A 16,248-nucleotide genomic window follows, 5' to 3' on the forward strand; every position below is an offset into this window, starting at 1 on the left:
GGGCGCGGTCCGCACCGCGGCCGTGCGCTGCACATACTGTGCCAAAGCGCGGACCGGACACAACCGATGCAACCGCTCCTCCCCCGCACCCACATGGGGAGGGGGAGAAAACGCCCACAACACCATCTTCATGGAACGAAAAGACGCCTTGATCACCTTGGGCAGAAAGGCCGGGTTAGGGAGCAACACGGCCCTGCTGCCATCACCATTATTGGTGAGACAGCCAGGCTGCGTCAACAGCGCACACAGGTCACTGACCCTCTTAGCAGGGGTCCGAGCCAACAAAAGCGCTGTTTTAAGGGACAGCATCCGCAACGGTATCTGATCAAGAGGTTCGAACAGCGCGTCGCACAGCGCCTCCAGAACCAAAGCCAAATCCCACTGAGGCAACGTCCGCCTGGCCACCGGCCGCAAACGGCGGGACCCGGCCCGAAACCATTTAACCAAGGGGTGGCTAAACACAGACACCACGCCGTCCCGAAGCGTCTCCAGATCTCGGCCACAATGTCGGGATGAAGACGCCACTCGTCGTCCCGGGGGCCTCCCCGAGAGTGCAAGTCCGCGCCCATATTGAGCTCTCCGGGAATGTGAAGGGCCCTCAGACACCCTCCATGAACAGCCCAAGGCGGGGCCCCCCCGAAAGGGAGAGGATGACGCATGCGTCACCTGTGTCGAGCCGTCTGTCTCCCCACCGGTTACAACCGTAACCAAGGAGACAGAGGCTCCAGCAGGCGGCGCATCTGAGTGCAGCTGACCTGACACCACAGAAGGGCGAGCAGAGAAGTCTGCCCTCCCCAATGGAAACCTGCCCGGACCCCCATCCCACAGACTCATGGAGTCGGACACCTCTGACCTCAGGCAGATACTGAGGGCAGGAAGACTGCTCACTAACCAAACCCAAGCCAACAGCGGCCGTCTGAAATGAAGGCTCACTCACAGGTAAATAAGGTGAGGAGCTCCCCACCAAACGCACACAGTCAGACACGCCGTTTTTTAAACTGAGGGGCCTTACGACTCCCGTCGTTCTGTCGGTGTGGAGGAGGAGGAGGGGACAACCACTGGGGACGAGGTTCCCTCACCTCCCATTGCGCAGGACGTGTTGCGTCCTGTTTAGCTGCCCCCGCTGCCTTGGCACAGCGATGTTCTGCCCGGCGGCGTAGGCGCCCCCCAGGCCTCCGCGAAGCCTCAGGAGGAGCAGAGGATGCCGCCAACGAAGAAGGGACAGGCAAGAGGGGCCCCAAGCGAAGACGCTCCTCTCTGTCCCTCTTCTGGCGCACCAGGGCCTCTGTGACCGTAACCCCGAACAAGGCGTTCTCCTGAAGTGGAGCATTCAGAAAAGGAACATTCGCCGGCTCCTTCAGGGAGGTCAAGGCCAACCATAGGTGCCGGACCTGCACCACCGATGTTGCCATCACCTTACCAGCCGGTAGGGAACTGGCCTGAGTCAGCTTCATGATGGCCGCCGAGGCACGTGCCACCTCGCTGACCTCAGCCAGGGATAAAGAGGTGCGGCCCTCAGTCAGCCTAGCCACAGCCGCAGCTAGGAGGCCCACATTATTGCAGGCCGCAAGAGACTGCACCGAGAGAGTGTATTGTTTCTCTGCCAGGCTGGTGGAGAGACGGTCTCTCACTGAAGGCAGGGCTGGGCGCTTGTCAGACCAGGTGCTCAGTCCCGGAACCAGGGAGGACGCCAGAGAGGTTTCCAGAGGCGGAATGCCCTTACTCAGTGCCTCCAACCTCCCCTCCACTGCACGGTTTTCACGGTTCCCCTGGTCACAAAAGGCACACTCCACGCCTCCTCTGCGTACTTACGCAGAGAGGGGACCTCTGGCGCCGTCGTCGGTGCCTGCGGCGGGCCCGTGTCCATTGGGCAGCCTCAAACAGGTCATCCCCCTCCTCTGGCGCAGGCACCGGCATGGGGATGCGCAGGCACAGAGATGGCAGCGAATAAGTCCTCTTTCACTGCCGGGGGCCGACACCCCTGTCCACAGGGGCGGCGACCTCCTCCTCCGAGTAGGAAGAGGAAGAGCTAGAACGCCGCCGCTCCCGCTCACCCGAGCGGGAGGGAGCAGTTCCAGAGGTGGGCGGAGCCGTCACTGGGGAGGTCTTATCAGCCGGTGCCCCCAACACCTGAAAGGAGTCCTCCTCGGAGAGGAGAGAGAGGACGTCAGCGAGTGGGACCTCTTCAGTGAAATATGCCAGCCGCTCCAACCTCACTGGCAAGGGGAGGACAGCGCAAGCGGAGCATACGAGCTCCTCTGTAGCCCCCTCACGAGCGTGCTGCGGCCCCAAACACGCACCACACAGAGTGTGCGTGTCCACGGCCGGGTCCAGCTCGTCACAACGGCAGGCTGACAATGAAGCCACGGGCCGGGGTGCCATCATCGAAGAGGCCGCTCCAGCGGCGGAAGAAGGTGAAGTCATCCTTGACTGTTGTTGAAAATCACCAAATTGCATTAAACTTTCTCATGAAAAAAGAAGGGAGGCAGATTGGGGTGTGAGCACCTCTTTTATAGCCATGGGGCAGAAATTTGCATATTTAAATTTTCAGTGATTGCCTATTGGCAGAGAGGGTAAACCAATAGGAGCGAAGCCCCTATGTGTAAGGGCATTCCGCCTCTGGAAACCTCTCTGGCGTCCTCCCTGGTTCCGGGACTGAGCACCTGGTCTGACAAGCGCCCAGCCCTGCCTTCAGGGAGAGGCCGTCTCTCCACCAGCCTGGCAAAGCTTCACGATATAGAACACTAGTTTCAATAGCAGATTAAACCACCCACACCCACTCAGCCTACACAATCCTCCCCAGTCCCACCTACAGCTACATTAATGGTTCGGGACTATGGAGTCAATTTCACGCCGTATTGAATTCAAAATAAAACTAATCGTTAACATGTCAAATGAAATCATTTTAAATAAAAGCAAACTCATAATTTACAACTAAAACCACACTCGAAAATAATTCTGCGTGTTTATAATACATTTTACATTCAATACTTTTGGCAGGCAATGACGAAACATATTTAGTGTATGTCCCCAATTACGACATAGTAAATAAATATTGCCAGGTCAAAAGGTGTTATCTTTTTTTGTGAATCCAATGAGAAACTGCCTGCATTGTACTGCAACCGGCCAAGTTGTGTTGGGTGGAACTTTTACTTTCCTTTTCAATCACATTGCAATCTAAAATGGATAATTAGCCAAAGCCCTTATAGTACATTGTATGTTAAAAGTACTGTTCCGTTTATGCAATTCAACAGTTTCAGTTCTCTAACTAACAAACCATGGCCAAAATAAGTGCTAGTGTGAAAAACAAAAGACAACCGCTAACATGGTTTGATGCTATCTATCCCTAGCTTCTTGTTAACTGACTAAAAACAATGCAAATGCATACCAGCTTACTTCATTCTTTAAAAAAAAACAACGCATAATGAAACATTTCAAACACATACCGGTTTCTGAAGATGTTTATATTTCCCAGGGGTGGCAAAGATAAAATAATAATAACAAAGGGTCTTTATCTCGTTTCAACTGCCGCTCCAAGGTAACACATGAATGGTTGATAGCATGACACGCGGAATCACGTGACCTCTTCCTGTACCATGGGTTGCCAGTTAAGCAACTTATTCCCGGAATTAACAATACAAACCCGCCCACAAGGACTGAAAAGAAGCTTTCCTATAAAACATTCATACATACGTGTATAAATTCCAGTTAAAAATATTTCGATGTGGATCCCATTCACATTTCCTTAGCAACGATGTGCTACATGTACTTTCTAGTAAGAATAAAAATCACCTCGTTTCCATTCAATATAGGATGTCAGATCGCAAATATTTAGGTGTAGCCAGACACATTTATTTAAGTGTTTTTATTGCGTATTTCAGGATGAGTTATCCTCCTGCTTGCTGAACATTTTTTACAGGAGGAATGTAGAGAGCACACCTCTGCATCTGCATTGTGCCTGAACACACATTTGTTTTTGTATTTTCCCTATTCCCTAAACCTAACCCTTACCTTAACCTCAATTAACCAACTATTCATACCCAAACTTGACCCTGTAATTCCTAAACCTTCAAGTAATCTGAAAACTAACCCCAACACTACGTGTCACCGTGACCCTAAACACAAGGCCAGAAATGGCATTTTTCCTAGTGGGGACCAATTAATGTTCAGGGTTACAGTAAAACAATGTGAAATGTTTGGTGGTCCCTTGTGACAAGCATCGGGGAAACCCTGCTTTAGCTCACTCACTCAGCATGCCTGCCAGTCTGCAGCAGAGACAGTGAAATTAAGAGATAAATAAGGTAATTTGTGTCGGTCAAGCAAAATCCTGCCATCCGCACCCTACATATTTTCACCCACAATATTGTAGCAAAACAATGGAGCCAGGATTGCCAGTTCTGAAAAGTTTTTTAGTGACCACTCAAAAGCCCAATCTAAAAAAACAACCCCAAAATTGTTGTTTTGTTTTGCTGACGACGCACATCATGACATAATTATAACAACACACAACTTCCTTGCATGCATTTCCTGAAGACATTAGGGTTTAAGATCAAAAGATGAGTATGACATAAGAGTTCAGAATTATTAACAATTCCCTGGTAGTTTTGCTGCAATTTTGACTCAATAGCCACTTGCTATTGATTCAACCCAGTAAATGAAATAAACAGCGACACTGCTGCACTAAATTACCAATTATCAGCTTTATGTGGAAAAACACAAACATTTTAATAAGATACCCCCCTCCAAAAAAATAATATTCTACACAGAAAGTCTCAATTAAATTATATTTTTATTAACTTACACTTACATTCAATAGACGTATGAAACAAGTGAGTGCATGAGGCATTAAGGAATGTATTATTATACCAAGTATGCATACTAATTATGACATATACATATATATACACATATACACACACATTTAAAAAAAATTTTTTTAACGTTTTGTCCATTGAAATAACATCATATTGATCAGAAATACAGTGTAGACACTGTTAATGTTTTTAATGACTATTGTAGCTGGAAACAACTGATTTTATGGCCCATTATCAGCAACCATCAGTCCTGTGTTCCAATGGCACCTTATGTTCAATATTCCAAGTTTATCATTTTAAAAGGCTAATCGATCATTAGAAAACCCTTTTGCAATAATGTTACCACCACTCAAAATGGTTGTGCTGATTAAAGAAGCAATACAACTGGCCTTCTTTAGACTAATATCTTCAGCATCAGCGTTTTTGGGTTCAATACAGGCACAACATGGGCAGAAACAAATAACTTTCTTCTGAAACTCCTCAGTCTATTCTTGTTCTGAGAAATGAAGGCAAGAAACTAGAGGTACACTATGTACCAGTCCCAAAACAGTACAGCGCAAACTGGCTTTGACCAGAATAGAAAGAGGAGTGGGAGGCCCCGGTGCACAACTGAGCCAGATGATGAATACATTTGTATTCACCAGTCCTCAACTGGCAGCTTCATTAAATACTACCCACAAAACACCAGTCTCAACGTCAACAGTGAAGAGGCGACTTCAGGATGCTGGCCTTCTACCCAGAGTTGCAAAGAAAAAGCCATAATCTCAGACTGGCCAATAAAAAGAAAAGATTAAGATGTGCAAAAGAACACAGACAACAGATGGAGGAAGAACTCTGCCTAGAATAGACACTAATGTATTTGTCCTCTTGAACAGTTGTGCACTGGGGCCTCCCACTCCTCTTTCTATTCTGATTAGAGCCAGTTTGCGTTGTTCTGTAAAGTGACCACAAACTTTTGAACGGCAGTTTATATACATATAACGTATATACATTGTCTATTTACATGTATGCACTCTAACAACAATGTCCAATGTACCCAGAAAACTCTTCTGAATTTAAGAAGTTGCAAGAGCAAAGATGCATGCAGAAGTGTGGAAAATGTAAGAGGGAGCTCTCCCAAACCCCACTCTGGTTTATATCCCAACCCTGAAGTTGTGGGGGTTGGTTAGCTAACATGAAGATGCCAATACTAGTCCTGCGGGATTTACCCCTTATTGGTTAGGGACACATTCCAATCTGTTCCTGAGGCCATCTCATATGACAGAGTGGTGTTATCTCCAGCATCAAGCAAGCTAGGCAGTTAAAAGCAACCCTTTTGTCCCTGCATTCACACGTTACATAAACATATGTTAACCATAACATTGCATTGATAGCCTACTAGTACAGAAATTAAGTACACAGGTATAAATGTCTACGCAAAATAATGAAGAATCATTGAATAAGTAAACAAACATAGAATTGACATTGTTCAGTACCTTCACCAGAATGTGTCGCTGTGCTGCTCGCAGCATATCTGCATATCCAGAGATTGTCTCTGTGCTGCTCGCACCCTGTATGTCCAAAATGTGTCTCATGTGCTGCTGTCAGTAAATTTAGAGTGCGTCTGTGTACTGCTGTCAGCATGTCTGTCTGTATATCCAGAGTGTGTCTCTGTGGTTCTGTCAGCATGTCTGTCTGTATATCCAGAGTGTGTCTCTGTGGTTCTGTCAGCATGTCTGTCTGTATATCCAGATTGTGTCTCTGTGGTTCTGTCAGCATGTCGGTCTGTATATCCAGATTGTGTCTCTGTGGTTCTGTCAGCATGTCTGTCTGTATATCCAGAGTGTGTCTCTGTGGTTCTGTCAGCATGTCTGTCTGTATATCCAGATTGTGTCTCTGTGGTTCTGTCAGCATGTCGGTCTGTATATCCAGATTGTGTCTCTGTGGTTCTGTCAGCATGTCTGTCTGTATATCCAGATTGTGTCTCTGTGGTTCTGTCAGCATGTCGGTCTGTATATCCAGATTGTGTCTCTGTGGTTCTGTCAGCATGTCGGTCTGTATATCCAGATTGTGTCTCTGTGGTTCTGTCAGCATGTCGGTCTGTATATCCAGATTGTGTTTCGGTGGTTCTGTCAGCATGTCGGTCTGTATATCCGGAATGTGTCTCTGTGCTGTCCATCTTTGGCGGGATCAGTCCTAGATCTGTGCTTTTCAGGAAATCCCTCAGTGATCCTTTGCTGCCTAGCTGGGACGATCCCTGTAATGGGTCTATGGAAAGAAGTGGCTTCTGCTCCTGTTTAGAAAAGTCAAATATAATAGCTGTGTCACTCTCTTCCTCATCTTCTTCCTCCTCCTCCTCATTATTCTTTTTAAATGCCCCCAGGGTCACAGAGAACAGATTGATGTTCCCAGATGTCTCCTCTTCCTCCTCCTCTTTGTCTTGCTCGTCGTTGTCAAGGCTGGAAATTACCACTGAATTTTCACCTTTGGCCTCTCCCTGAGCCAGACCTCCAAACAACTCAGGAGCCTCCTCTTCCTCCTCAACGGCTACCTTAAAACTAAATCCCCCAGAATGCACTAACTTGCCGGCCCCTGGTTCACATTGTGACAGTGTGGTGTTGGAGCTGCCATCAGAAGAGAGGCCTGTGGCGTGGTCCATGTAGCCACAGATTCCTCCCTCCTCCTCCTCCTCCTCCTCCTCCTCCTCCTCTTCCTCCCCATTAGCCATGAGGTTCGGGTTCTCTCTGTTGTGGTTAGTGTTTGGTCTGTGTGCCTTCTCTCTTTCCACTGTCGCTGATAATATAGTTATCCGGTTAGTGGTGATCCTCTCTGGGGTGAAGTAGTAGTGACTGGGCACCATGGCATCCTGCAATGCATTGTGGGGAAAGAATGTGCCCATGTTACGGTTTGTAGACCACATTGCCTGAAGCTGTCAAAAATCTGATGCGGGTTTTAAAACATATATTACACATTTAAAGTAAATATGCAGATATGGTTCATTATAAAAGTCAAATGGCAGTAGTCATATCGGAATGTATTGGGAAAAATACTTGGAAAGTAACATTTTGTGGACTTGTATGATTAGGAACAACTAAAAGCTTTTTTTTATTTGAAAAGACTTGAATACACAGAAAAAAATATTTGTTCATACTAGATATTAAAATATGCATCTATTTGGAGACAGTGTTTACATGCCTTTTAAAGCCTGCACAAGGATATATGCTTTTCTAGTGCATTACTCCACATTAGGCTTTTCAGGTTACACCTAGAGAATATACAGGCTCTAGCCAATATATTGTCTACCGAATAGATCTGTTTAGTTTTTTAGAATTTCATGTTTCACAGATTTCACAACTTGTAACCAAACTGAGGGTTTTGTTCACCTGTGCTATAAGCAGAGGAATCTTCGGCTTACACAGGAATCCTGTGTATATCAGGCCAGACGTGAAAAATATCACACCGACCCCACCCACAATGAAAAGGACAGCAGCCACAGCTACAGAGCCAGGGACTGGGAAAGAGACACACGGACAGAAATATTTATTCATAACATGCTATGCCTCTGTCCGAGGTTCACTGAATGGACAGAATGACTGTGATCAGTAGCAACACAACTGAACCCTAACTGAACACAAGCTGTAATATCTGGCAGGGAAAATGTGTGGATGGAACACTGAGCAATACAGCTCTAGATGAGTAACGATGTCACAGTATATTAACCTCTATCGGGCTCCAGAACACTGGTGTAAGCACACTGCCAACCAGATGGCCGTGTGTTGTGGTTGATGGAAATCTTCATGTGCACATTCACACAGTACTCTACGCCGACCTTCAGGTTATCCAACTTGAAACTGTAATTTCTCTCCTCGATCTTTTTGGCCTGAAGACAAAAATGAAATTGGTAGTAGTGGTGCAAAATCTATACTTAGATGAAGTTTCCCTCGCCTTGGGTTGTGTCTGAGGGTCCCTGATGAACGTATGCTGGATGGTTTGAATCCTGAATGTTGATTGGCTGAAAGCTGTGGTATATGTAAAGCACTAGGGGGTGTGGTATATGGGCAATATAACACGGTTAAGAGCTGTTCTTATGGGGCGATGCATAGCGGAGTGCCTGGACACAACACTTAGCCATGGTATATTGGCATTACATCAAAATAACCTAGTTTCCAATGTAATTACAGCAATAAAATGAGATGTCATGTCATAGCCATGGTTAATGTTCTCATATACCACGGCTCTCAGCTAATCAGCAACAAGGATTCGAATCACCCAGTTCATTAGACTGTATGCCACGGGTATGACAAAACAAGGAACAGGTCATGAAAGGTTGTTGTGTACAGCTAATTACAGGTGTGCTCATAAGTTTGCATACCCTGGCAGAAATTGTGATACTTTGGCATTGATTTTAAAAAAATATGACTGATCATGCAAAAACATTTATTTAAGGATAGTGACCGTATGAAGCCATTAATTATCACATAGTTGTTTGGTTCCTTTTTAAATCATAATGATAACAGAAATCGCCCAAATGGCCCTGATCAAAAGTTTACATACCCTTGAATGTTTGGACTTGTTTCAGACACACAATGTGACACACTCAGGTTAAAATAGCAATTAAAGCAATTTCCAACACCTGTGACTTTTTAAATTGCAATTATTGTCTGTGTATAAATAGTCAATGAGTTTGTTGGCTCTCACATGGATGCACTGAGCAGTACATGGGGAGCAAAAACCGAACTGTCAAAAGACCTGCGTAACAAGGTAATGGAACATTATACAAATGGAAAAGGATATAAAAAGATAGCAACGCCTTACAAATGCCAGTCAGTACTGTTCAATCACTTATTAAGAAGTGGGAATTTCAGGGATTTCTTGATACCAAGCCAAGGTCAGGTAGACCAAGAAAGATTTCAGCCAAAACTGACAGAAGAATTGTTCGGGGTGCAAAGAAAAACCCACAGGTAACCTCAGGAGTAATACAGGCTGCTCTGGAAAAAGACGTTGTGGTTGTTTCAAGGAGCACAATACGACGATACTTGAACAAAAATTAGCTACATGGTTGAGTTGCCAGAAAGAAGAATTTACTACGCCAATGCTACAAAAAAAAAGCTGGTTACAATATGCCCGGCAATATCTTGACACGGCTCACAGTAATTTGGAGTGACGAGACCAAAATAAAGATTTATGGTCACAACCAGAAGGACTGTGTTTGGAGTGGGGTTAACAAGGCCTATAGTGAACAGAATACAAGGGGTCAGTGCATTTTCTTCTTTGATGCCATGTTTTTTTTCTTTTTGTGCCATTCTGTATTCAGGATCCAAACCCCCCTGGTTTATAAATACCAATAAGGCCTTTTTGGTATCTCCAATACTGGAGAGGCTCTGGCTAGCATTGTCAGATTACACGATTAAACAAAAAACCTGAAGCATACAAAGCTGTGCTGCATGCAGACACTTGCTCCAAAACACAACTACGTTTGACCGTGCCAAATAACACAATTAAATACAAAAATAACAAATACAATTTCACACTGCAATGAAGAAAGGACATGTTTCGTTTACCTTTGTCTCTCCAGCTCTCTTCCAGAAGACATCAAAAGATATCAGGGTTTGAAACACCTTTTTAACAGACTCGTCCAGTGTGATGTTTAATCCCAGGCAGTTACCACATCCAACCAAAGAAATTGTTGGAGAATCGACAACGGCTATGGAAGATAAACATGATGGCATGGTAAAAGATCATCTCGCACTCAGTGAAACATTTCAAACAGACTTGTGACGACTGACACGTCGACACACGTCCACATCCAAACACAATTCCCAGTTCAAAATGACCAGTAAAGAAATATATTTGTGTCCATTATGAGGACAAAATGGTGAGGTGACATACTTTCTGCGTAGGGGCTGAAGGAAGTATTAACCAGGGCCGACACTGAGCCGTTGTGGGAGGCCTGAACCCTGATGGCGTACTTTTGTTTGGGATTCAGTGTCAGTGATTGACTTGTCAAGATGGTTTCATGTTTGAGAACAAACTTCCCATTGTCATTCCTGTAGAGACAAAACACAGAGGGTCATTTTGGTGCAGTCAAATAAAAGCAAAAAGAAGTACCCTGACCTGTAATTGTTTATTGACAAAACACAATTATTTTTGTTGGACTCCATGAAGTCAGGCAAGACCTCAACAAGATTCGGTAACCCTAACACTCCTAAACCCAACCCTAACCCCCCTTCTAAACCTAACCCTCCTTTTAAACCCAACCGTAACCCTCCTTCTAAACCCAACCCTAACCCTCCTTCTAAACCCAACCCTAACCCTCCTTCTAAACCCAACCCTAACCCTCCTTCTAAACCCAACCCTAACCCTCCTTCTAAACCCAACCCTAACCCTCCTTCTAAACCCAACCCTAACCCTCCTTCTAAACCCAACCCTAACCCTCCTTCTAAACCTAACCCTAACCCTCCTTCTAAACCTAACCCTCCAACTAAACCCAACCATAACCCTCCTAAACCCAACCCTAACCCTCCAACTAAACCCAACCCTCCTTCTAACCCTAGCCCTTCTAAACCCAACCCCAACCCTCCTTCTAAACCCAACCCTCCCTCTAAACCCTTGTCGATAGTATTACTATCTATAGAACATCTACAGATGAAAATTGGGATTCACAAAATAAAGTGTGACCCAAGATTCTATTGTTTGCATATACATCTAGTGGATATACCCATGATTATTCCCTACTGAACAGCCTTCTGGCCATTCCGGTCAACCCTGAATACAATCTATGCTGAAAGGTCAATGGCCAAAATACACATTAAGTGTGATGTGCAGCCAGAGTGCTCTGAATCCATATAAAATTGGCAGTCTGGTTAAGATTCCATAGAAGATTTTAGTATTTATACATGGTATATTTTAAATAAAAGAAGTCTGATTTCAGTGAGCTCAGCTGCCTGGTACGCTGTAGATTCCCCAGGCCCACAGCAGAAAGGGGATGTGGTTAAGTATATTGAATTCATTGAAAACTTTTTTTCGTGGTAACACCTGTGCAGCGTTATTGGGTTCTTGGAGTCTAAGGTCAGGAATCTAACTGGTCAATTGACTCCGACCAGCAGTGTGAGCCAATCATGTTCATGTTGTCATGCTCTTGCTAAATTTACAAAATCCCTTTTAGAATGTCCTAAAATTACATATTAAGAAACATTAAAAATTACATTTTCTACAGAAGAACAACTTACATGTCTCGGATCTCAAACAAAATATCTAACATTACCCTTCTTGTTCAAGTACCATCTTCTAGAATTACACACATGGCCGACTGACAATTTATGGTTAATACAATACATGGGCGTTAAGAAAAGGCCAACTGAGTTTCCAATCTCCTCAGAAGTATCTGAGTAGACACTGTGGGTGGAACTGACTCCCGTGAATATGAAGTGCTGTATCTATGGCCAAGTGGAAGCAATACTTGAGAAAAATCACTTCCGACTTCCACAACACACTTTTCTGTAGACGGATAGTTGAACTGGGGAAGGTAATATTACTAAAAAGCAAAGTCTGTGGTTAAAGAAAAGCTTAGCCAAAACAACAAAAACCAAAAAAAACACTAACACGTTTTTCTATGATCATCTGCCTTAAAAGGAAAAAGTCAGTAACACAATTATAGTAGCATCACAGCTGACATGTGACACACCCCACAAACTGTAAAGTTCGCATTTTCCATTTTAACCAACTCTGCCGCTACATTTATGGTGAGGTAATCTACGTTTATTTTGCCAATATCATAGCACGCGTAGCTACAGTGCAGGAAGGAGAACTTGGGTGTGTGGTTGGCAACCTGAAGTAGATCTTGTAGGTGGTCCCGGGCGGTGTGCCTGGACCTGGGCTCCAGTGTAGAACATGGCTGAAGTTCTTGGACTTTACGTACACATTGACTGGAGCTAGGAGGGTGCCGATGACTAAGAGAAAAAAGGGGACACAGTCCCTTGTCAAATTCAGACACAAGGATATCAACATGACTAATACAACTGAACTGCCCACAAATTGGTTTGTGAGAGCCAATGGAAACTGCAGTATGTTATACAAACCCAGACAGACAGGTAGAGTAAATAAGTAACTTGTGGCCAGTTGTAAAAACACTGCAATACATTTGCCATAGAATTAACAATGAGAATACCTGAATGGACATTAACCTTCTCATGATGGCATTTAAGACGTCATGAGAAGGTTCAAATTTTATCTGCTGAGAATGTCTGCCATTGTCACCCCATTCTAAAAGGGTTCATTGAATACATGACATTGAATAAATGAGTTGAGGTTGTGTGTCAAAGATGCAGTGGGGAAAAGACAATCATCACTAATGTCCACTTTACTTTGTCTTGGACTATGTGCCACTGACAGCATCTTTCTACTATCTGGGCAGTTAACCTTTTCATTGCATAGATTCTTTATCAAGACTGTGACAAGCATACGGTCAGATTTGGACCTGTTTTGAAACCAATAACAGGTGTGGAAAACATACCATAGGAAGACAGTGATATAAAAAAGATAGATCGCAGGAAATGTTTCATATCTTCTTATTCATGATACACCATATCTTTGATCACAGTCAGTCACCGTTCTGAAAAACAAAAATATTAAATTACAAAAGTGTATTGCTCACACTTTAATCCATTCCCTCAAATGTTTTATTAATTGCTTTTTCATTAGCCACTGTAAATCTGAAACGTTCCCTGCCCCGGCAAAGTCTTGTAAAAACTTATCGGTTCAGACACCACACAAAAAAAGTATCGGTGGCTGTACAGTACTTAGACATAAACCTGATTTGCCTGCACGGAGTAGACGTAAACACATTTATTATTCTAAAGCCTGGCCTATATCTCAAAATCATTAAACACAATACTAGAAATTCAAATTAGCTCTACAACGCAATTTCAAACTATAAAAACATGTTTAACAGGCTACTCTGTTGTGATAAATACGGCAAAAAAAGTTAATTAATCTATGATAATGAATAAAATGTACCTGAACTGAAGAAGTTGCGTTCCCAAATGTATCCCGTCAGAAGCATAGTTCTTCAAAACCCAAACCTCCTTCTAAACCCAACCCTAACTCTCCTGGGTGTGTAGCAGAAGCGAAATTAAAAAAACAGTAGTGAACAACCATAGTAGTAGATTAAGCCTAGGTTTTTTGTCGCTGGACTTTCCAAACGTCAGCCGTTCCAGCATTATAACACTGATATCACGTGATCCACTGGAAGATATCTTTCAAAATAAATGTCACACAGTATTTGTTTTACATTGAATAATTAACTGCAGAAATGCATCGTAACCCTGTCTAGTTTTGCGAAGCCACACATTCAATTTCGTCTCGCCTCGTTAGCAACAAGCGAGGCCTGGTTTAAGAGGCTAAACCTATGGAATCCTATCCCTTGTCATTCTATAATAGATGTGCTTTCCAAACGTCAGCACTACAACTGTACTACCACTCTATGGGAGCAACAGTGATATCACGTGGACACAAAGATATATTTCTAAATAAAAGTCCTAGAAGTTTTTATTTTAAATAATTATTCGCTTCTAGAACTTTCATTTACAATATTGGTTTAATTAATAGATAACAGTACTGGTTTTCTGTAAAATTTTATGATTCGTTTTTTGTCCCCGGTAAAAAAACTAAAGACCTTACAAAATATAATTTAAACATGTTTTGATCTTAACCGTACATATTTCATAAATGTGTCCTAAGTACATTTGTTTAGGTCCCTGTTTTAGTCTTCAGTGTCAGTATGCTTTAATGTATGGTGTGATTTCAGGCATGCTGTCTCATATTTTCTCTAATGGACAGGTCCAATAGCATGATACCATTAACCGGATGCACACACAACAAGGGTATGGGCTGCTGTAAACATTTAGGAAATCAAAGCCCGTTCAAGTGGCATTTGCTGGCAGTGTCTCGTTGTTGCAACTTACCATTAAAACTTGTTTGTTCAGGATTGAATCGAACACCAGACTTGAATTGAATAGGCCTTTCTATCAGTGTTATTCATATAACACACCCCTTTTAGAAATGCTTTCTTTGTACCACACCTGTATATTCATGTTTGGTATTATGTAATGTTCCATGTGTTGCCAGGTTACGAAGAAGAGTATTGCTGCTGCTTTTGGCACTAGTCAATGATGAGTCCTTAATCTCCCTCTTCCTACAAATGTCTCTCCTCCTGGACAACCTTGTCAGGTCCTGGCTGGGGGCCTCTTGGCATCTCTATGTGTATTGGGGTCACAGTCAGGGCCTGACCACTGCTGTTTTTGATTGTCCCCAATTAGAAGTAGTTGCCCCTCGTTGCCTCTAATTGAGGACCCTAATCTGAGTCGGATCCTGCTGTAACAGAGTCCAGCACCTCTCAGATTTTCCTCAGTTTGTTCACATGACTTGTCCTTTTCAATCACTGTGTTTTCTTTGCACTGTAAACATTATACTAAAACCAATCAGAGTTCATAAAGTCGCCTATTCCTGCAGCCTCTTGTGGCCTCAGCACTGCCTGACAAGATGGTGAAAGTTTTAGCTTTTGTTGTCCGACTCCTCTATTTGCAATACAGATGTGCTTTATTTGTATCAATTTGCCAACCGGATCCATGTCTGTCGCACGGCCCAATGTGTTCCGGGACCTCCCGATTTACAAATGAAGCACTGTGCCTGACGCCATCTGTCAAGCCTGGTGGAGGCAATGTGATGGTCTAGGTGGGTGGTGGTAATGTGGGAGATTGGTACAGGGTGAAGGGATCTTGAAGAAAGACTGTCACTCCTTTTTGCAATGCCATGTCATACCCTGTGGACTGCAATTGATTGGAGCCAGTTTCATCCTACAATTGGACGCAAAGCACAGCTCCAAACTATGCAATAACTATTTAGGGAAGAAGCACAGCTGGTATTCTGTCTGTAATGAGGTGGCCAGCACAGTCACCGAATCTCAAACCTATTGAGCTGTTGTGGGAGCAACTTGACCTTATGGGAAGAAGTGCCAATCAAGCCAATCCAACTTGTGGGAGGTGCTTCAGATAAGCGCTAGTCTGTCTTGGGTTCCCTTCATGATTTTGCCCACTCTGTAGTCCAGCCACATTTTAGCTCAGTTGTTGCATATAATGTATAATATGTTCATAACAGTCAATTTACAAAATAAGTGTATAGCAATGTTATGCATGTTTATAACAATGCACAGCACTATAGCACGTGCGAAAGTATAAATCCTGAAAACAGTGATTTAAAACAACTCCAGTGACAGTGCTTTCTAGTAAAAAATGCATATTACAAATCATATTTCAGGATTTCTCATCATTATTTAATTATTAGTTGTTATTAAATTAATTTATAGTTAACACTGTTTTTGATACAAATGTCAATGTCTTATTTTTAAAATATATATTTTTTTACAACCTGTACTCAAACCGTGTGTTCTGTTTCAAGG

At 43.5% G+C, this 16,248-nt stretch overlaps 1 protein-coding gene across 1 annotated transcript; it reads right to left on the bottom strand.

Moving 5' to 3' along the window:
• Window positions 1–5,707: 5,707 nt before the first annotated feature.
• crfb1 (cytokine receptor family member b1) lies at window positions 5,708–14,026 on the bottom strand. Its single transcript, XM_029116056.2, has 8 exons — window positions 13,809–14,026; window positions 13,306–13,404; window positions 12,622–12,742; window positions 10,683–10,840; window positions 10,355–10,497; window positions 8,514–8,673; window positions 8,177–8,304; window positions 5,708–7,659 (listed from the first exon to the last, which is right to left on the bottom strand). Exons 2-8 carry the CDS (start codon window positions 13,352–13,354, stop codon window positions 6,385–6,387), a joined length of 2,034 nt encoding a protein of 677 aa, XP_028971889.2. The 5' UTR covers window positions 13,355–13,404; window positions 13,809–14,026; the 3' UTR covers window positions 5,708–6,384.
• Between the last annotated feature and the right edge of the window lie 2,222 nt (window positions 14,027–16,248).

The sequence above is a fragment of the Esox lucius genome, chromosome 20 (genome assembly GCF_011004845.1).
Source record: "Esox lucius isolate fEsoLuc1 chromosome 20, fEsoLuc1.pri, whole genome shotgun sequence".
NCBI classification, from domain to species: domain Eukaryota; kingdom Metazoa; phylum Chordata; class Actinopteri; order Esociformes; family Esocidae; genus Esox; species Esox lucius.

Bases quoted from the DNA above. Each gene is read 5' to 3' on its own strand.
- crfb1 (XM_029116056.2), bottom strand. From the start codon at position 13,354: ATGAAACATTTCCTGCGATCTATCTTTTTTATATCACTGTCTTCCTAT. The intron at 8,305-8,513 runs GTTAATATACTG...TCTCTTTCCCAG, and splicing joins TGTTCTGGAGCCCGATAGAG to TCCCTGGCTCTGTAGCTGTG. The intron at 7,660-8,176 runs GTGAACAAAACC...AATGCATTGCAG, and splicing joins TTCCTCTGCTTATAGCACAG to GATGCCATGGTGCCCAGTCA.